Below are 4615 nucleotides of genomic sequence, written 5' to 3'. Positions count from 1 at the left end.
GAATTAGATGGTCATAAGTCGCGATGATGGACTGCGGTAAACACGGTGAATTACATCCCGAAGCTCTCTGTCCATCTTGGGTCGACCATGCCCGACCATGACATCGATGCATCCGTGGTAGAACATGCCATACTCCATATTCAAACTTCAACCGGTGAATATGCGAGGAATGTACTGAAATGATCGACTTATAGAAATTAGTTAGTGCACACTTGCAATTAACATCAAGTAAAGGCTCATCCTTCACTAACATCAAGAAATTACCTGAAATGATCTCTCTTTTATCTTTTTTTTAACCAACATGTAACTCTTACTTTTATGTACATAGTAAAGTACCTCGTCGTGGAGACAACGCATGTGCTCTTCCCCTTCTTTTCGGACCTAATGCATACTTCAAAATTTTATCGCAAGTTGAACAAGCAATGCTTGCATTCTCGCTTGGTAAAGATGTTCTCTCAGCCAGAAAGTTCCATACAAATCTAGATATATCACTAACATAGTCAAGTAATGGTGCGGTGGAAGGTTCTCCCACAAGGACACCAACGTAGTTGTTTAGACAGTTACTGGTGGGTCCAATATAATCCTTCACCAGCCAACAAGAAGCGGCCGTTACAATAGAAAACAAGAAGCGGCAGAGGAGTTAATATTTGCTGCAGTAAAGTAGAAAACATAATAAATAAAATTATAAATCTTTGTGGAAAAAATCAGTTGCAACCCATAAAAATAGCTCAACTCACATAGATCATAAAAAAGCTGTGGTAAAACTTGTTGGTGAAGGCGAAGTATTGAAATCTTCCAAGACAATTCTAGAAATTGAAGAGTCCTAGGAGAAAAAACTAACATCGAAAAGGCTGGCTAAACAAACAAACTTGCAAAAATGAATAAAGCAGTTCACAAGCGTTTTACGTTTTGAAAATTTTCAGATCTATCACCAGTACATCTATCATCTTTCCTCTACCTAAGAATCAAAGGAGTGTAGGAACAATAATTTGAGAAATCTAGTTCAATGAACCAACCTTTCTAAGGAATGACATCAACGAAGATGGAGGTATCCCAGGATTTGATTTATTGGCCATCGAGATCTTAATATTTGAACCAAGTGATTCATGAGCGTACTGGAATGCATCGAATGTCTTATTTGCGGCAGATGACCCCTATAGAAAGAAACAATAGAGATAAGAAAAAACACAAGGGAAAATGACTTGTGCATGAAAATATTAACAAGTTTATTGAGTCCTTTCAATGTAGTCATTAGGGATCTTATGTTAATATTATGTGCCACGTATATCAAGTAGCAATTTTCCAATTTCTTCCTAGAAAACGTCCACAATTGGACAGCGTACAAAAAATGTCTCACACATAATTCCAAAGCTACAATGAGTATATATTAATTGGTCAAAGAACAAACAGGAATGGATATTTTAATAATTTTATTATGCATATTACTGATATTCTACTAAAATAATAGACTACACTCTCACCCCTGCGGCATGGACGAACAAGGACTTTAGCCCACGATCAAAGGCTTTGCCAATAGATCCAACTTCCATGACCTAATTAGGAACATCCACCATAAAAAACGTATTATAATTTAAGGAGAAGACTGAAGCTGCAAATTAGAATGTAGAATTTTATGTACGAGGCAGTAGAATGCAGGCATGAAGAAAGATATATGCAAATGACTCGAAGTAAGAGAATGAGGTTTCAAATGGTGAAAGTGACAAAATTTTTACTAACAATATACACAATCCACTCCCTAATACCACAGGTAACTTCGCATGGCCCTCCCAAGAAATAATAGTACTTTCTAAACTTTTGGATGCTAAGGTTGCACCACTAAGCAGTTTCATCACTTTGCAATTGAATTATGCAGCTCAAGTCAAACCCTCTTTCTTCAACGAAATCCTAGCAACTTCAATGCACAAAACAAAAACTCTAATATCATTCTAAATTTAAGGAGTAACAAACTGTTACACCACAATCTAATTCCACAATCTAATTAAGAAATAAGTATTAACCGGTACCAACATGACAACAACATGATCCTACTAGTGAAGAAAGCCTTGTTCCATAACAAAACAGTCAAACTACCAGTTCAAATACACTATTTATATCTATCAATAATAAGCATTAACTAAGCTCAAAAGTTTAAATCTGCAATAGATGATGATTTTTCTTTACAAAAAAATTAGCACTTCCTGGAATCTTAACGTGAAGTGTGATAACCCATATCAGAACAACCGAAACATACAATGATCCCATTCTGTAAATTTATCCCATATTACACCTATTATAAGATATGTTAAAAATTGGGATGTAGAAAGCACTACAATAGATAATACCCGACTAAGGCCGGTCTTTATGCTCAATGTGTTCCTGAAAGTAGTCTATACCAAAAATAGAATAATACCAGCTCGATTAGAGTCCTATTAAGGCCATGAACAACATCTAAATGCATATCTACTTCTGCTAGGAATCTCCGGCTACCAAGGTAAAACCCCATATACTTCACCTCCCTATATATCTCATGCATTTCATGACTTACAGCTGAATTCCATATATAATCAACGTTCTTATAAGGTGCAAATTTGACTTGTGGAAATTTTTCAACAGGCGAAAATCCTATGAGGAAGAGAAAGTTTGAAAACTATTAATTGCTTTGTTCAAATAGATAGAAAATTGAAAATAAGGATAAAAAACTACAGAGCTAACCTCTTTCCGTGGTTGGGACTTCAGTTCCAAATTCAACCAAAACACCAGCTACTTTCTTCGCAAAGTGGTGATCGTTTAATACAACTTGAAATAAAACATATATTACTTAACATTGTTAAGTGCAAAGAATTTGTTCAAATCAAACATCATCAATATTGAGCACCATGAATAATATCTATTGGTAGCTTAGAAGTTATAACAAGAAGTAACATTGTCGAGATGGTTATGTAATTGTAAAAGTGCCACTGAAAAGTGCATTTGCTATTTCATCGTGTTGCACAACAACATCAATGTGATTTGTGTTACACACCAAGAATAATTTAACACCAATAAACATCTAACTCAACCACAAAATTCTAGCACAAGCTACAAAGAAACTATTATTTACACATCTTCCATATCACACCACAGGCTGCAGTAACACAATGGCGAAGCATGAACTACTATAATAATAAATAAAACAAGAACATCCATACCTGTTAAAGAAGTTCTCCATTTCATCTTGTGACACCAAAACCGCAGATGGACTAGTCAACTTATCAACATCCTTAAGTCTTACCACTGGAGCAACAACTTTTTCTCGATTCGGGATCCGATAACATTGACCACCATATGCTTTAATAATAATTATTATTATTTATACATAATACTCAAAGAATTTAATAAAATGAGTTTAACACTATATATATATATATATATATATATATATATATATATATATATATATATGTAATACTCGCACAACCGATTTCACCAGTAAGGTTAAGTAAACCGATTTCACTAGTAAGATTAACCGGAACAGAATAAGCAAATTAACAAGTAGTACGAAAAGAAACAAAAACTAGAGTGAATAACGATCGAGTAGTACTTACTCTTGGTTCCGGAGTTGCAGAGCTTGCCATGGACTATAATAGGATCATTGTCAGTCGAGCCTGTGGGGAAACTGCGGGAGGCGAAGAAGGAGAGTAGGGATTTCCAAGTGAGGGAAGAAGAAGAGGACGACACACTGCCGATTAAGTTAATCGTTGAGCTTGACAAAGAAGGTGGTCCCGCCGAAGAAACGAGAGATGAACCCCATGTCCACCTTCTCATCTTCCAACACCACTACTTCTTCTACACACTGCTTCGACACAGACGGACACAACAGCTTCACAAAGTAACAAGATTTATTATTTTCCAAGACTTATTAACAAAAATCCTAAACATGAAACCCAACACTTGAAAAACTGACTTCTGCAACAATAGCTCCTCAATTCAATCATCCAAAATCAAATTCCTAAACCGAGTGACAATAAGTAGAAAAACTTTCAAGGGAGGAAGAGAAATAACGGTGTACATCCGGTTTTAATCGAAGATCAAACCAAATGCGTCGTCTTCATCTTCATATCCGGGTGACATATTTGGAACCCTAGGTTTGAATAGCATGGAGAGAGTTGGGGTTTGAGAGAGTTCTAGTCGGGTAGAACAATTACTCCTTTATTTTTTTGCCTTTTATTTGCTATAAAAATAATTAAAAAACAATTCAGAATATAAAAAGAAATAAACTAACGCATAACTTGATAAGTAACAATTATATCCGTTAGTTAATTGGTTACGGATATATCCGTTAGAAATCGAAAATATCGTCTGTTACAAATTGGCCCTTATGGTGTAGTGCATCTTCAGCGGAAGTACCAGAAGACGACCCGGTAAAACCAAAAGACGGACTATTACTACTAGATCTTCCCCATAACCTTTGGTTAAATGCAATTATTTCTTCTCTAGACATTTTTTCAATTTTTAGCTTGGTTGTGGAGAAGAAGATGGTTGTTTGTTTGTTTGATCTAAAAGAAAGAAGATTAAAATGAAATATGAAAGCTAAGGTCACATGTGATAGTTAGATTTTGGTCCACTCTGCAATTGA

The 4615-nt window shown here is 35.3% G+C and overlaps 1 protein-coding gene across 1 annotated transcript; it reads right to left on the bottom strand.

Annotated features, from left to right (window-relative positions):
• Positions 1-742: 742 nt before the first annotated feature.
• LOC147476306 (nicastrin-like) lies at positions 743-2693 on the bottom strand. Its single transcript, XM_086585691.1, has 4 exons — positions 2411-2693; positions 1482-1553; positions 1017-1154; positions 743-823 (listed from the first exon to the last, which is right to left on the bottom strand). The coding sequence occupies exons 1-4, from the start codon at positions 2531-2533 to the stop codon at positions 743-745; spliced, it is 414 nt and encodes a 137-aa protein (XP_086441817.1). The 5' UTR covers positions 2534-2693.
• Positions 2694-4615: the final 1922 nt, after the last annotated feature.

This window comes from Coptis chinensis, chromosome 9 (genome assembly GCF_015680905.1).
Source record: "Coptis chinensis isolate HL-2020 chromosome 9, ASM1568090v1, whole genome shotgun sequence".
In the NCBI taxonomy this organism is placed as follows: Eukaryota; Viridiplantae; Streptophyta; class Magnoliopsida; order Ranunculales; family Ranunculaceae; genus Coptis; species Coptis chinensis.
The sequence above is the reverse complement of the archived record's forward strand: the minus strand, read 5'-3'. Positions and strand labels throughout refer to the sequence as shown.

What these genes read in the sequence shown, in the direction of transcription:
- LOC147476306 (XM_086585691.1), bottom strand. Translation starts at nt 2,533, where the DNA reads ATGCATGAGATATATAGGGAGGTGAAGTATATGGGGTTTTACCTTGGT. An exon ending in ATAGGACTCTAATCGAGCTG is followed by an intron (nt 1,554 to 2,410) that starts GTATTATTCTAT and finishes GTTCCTAATTAG; the next exon opens with GTCATGGAAGTTGGATCTAT. An exon ending in TGTTCGTCCATGCCGCAGGG is followed by an intron (nt 1,155 to 1,481) that starts GTGAGAGTGTAG and finishes TTCTTTCTATAG; the next exon opens with GGGTCATCTGCCGCAAATAA.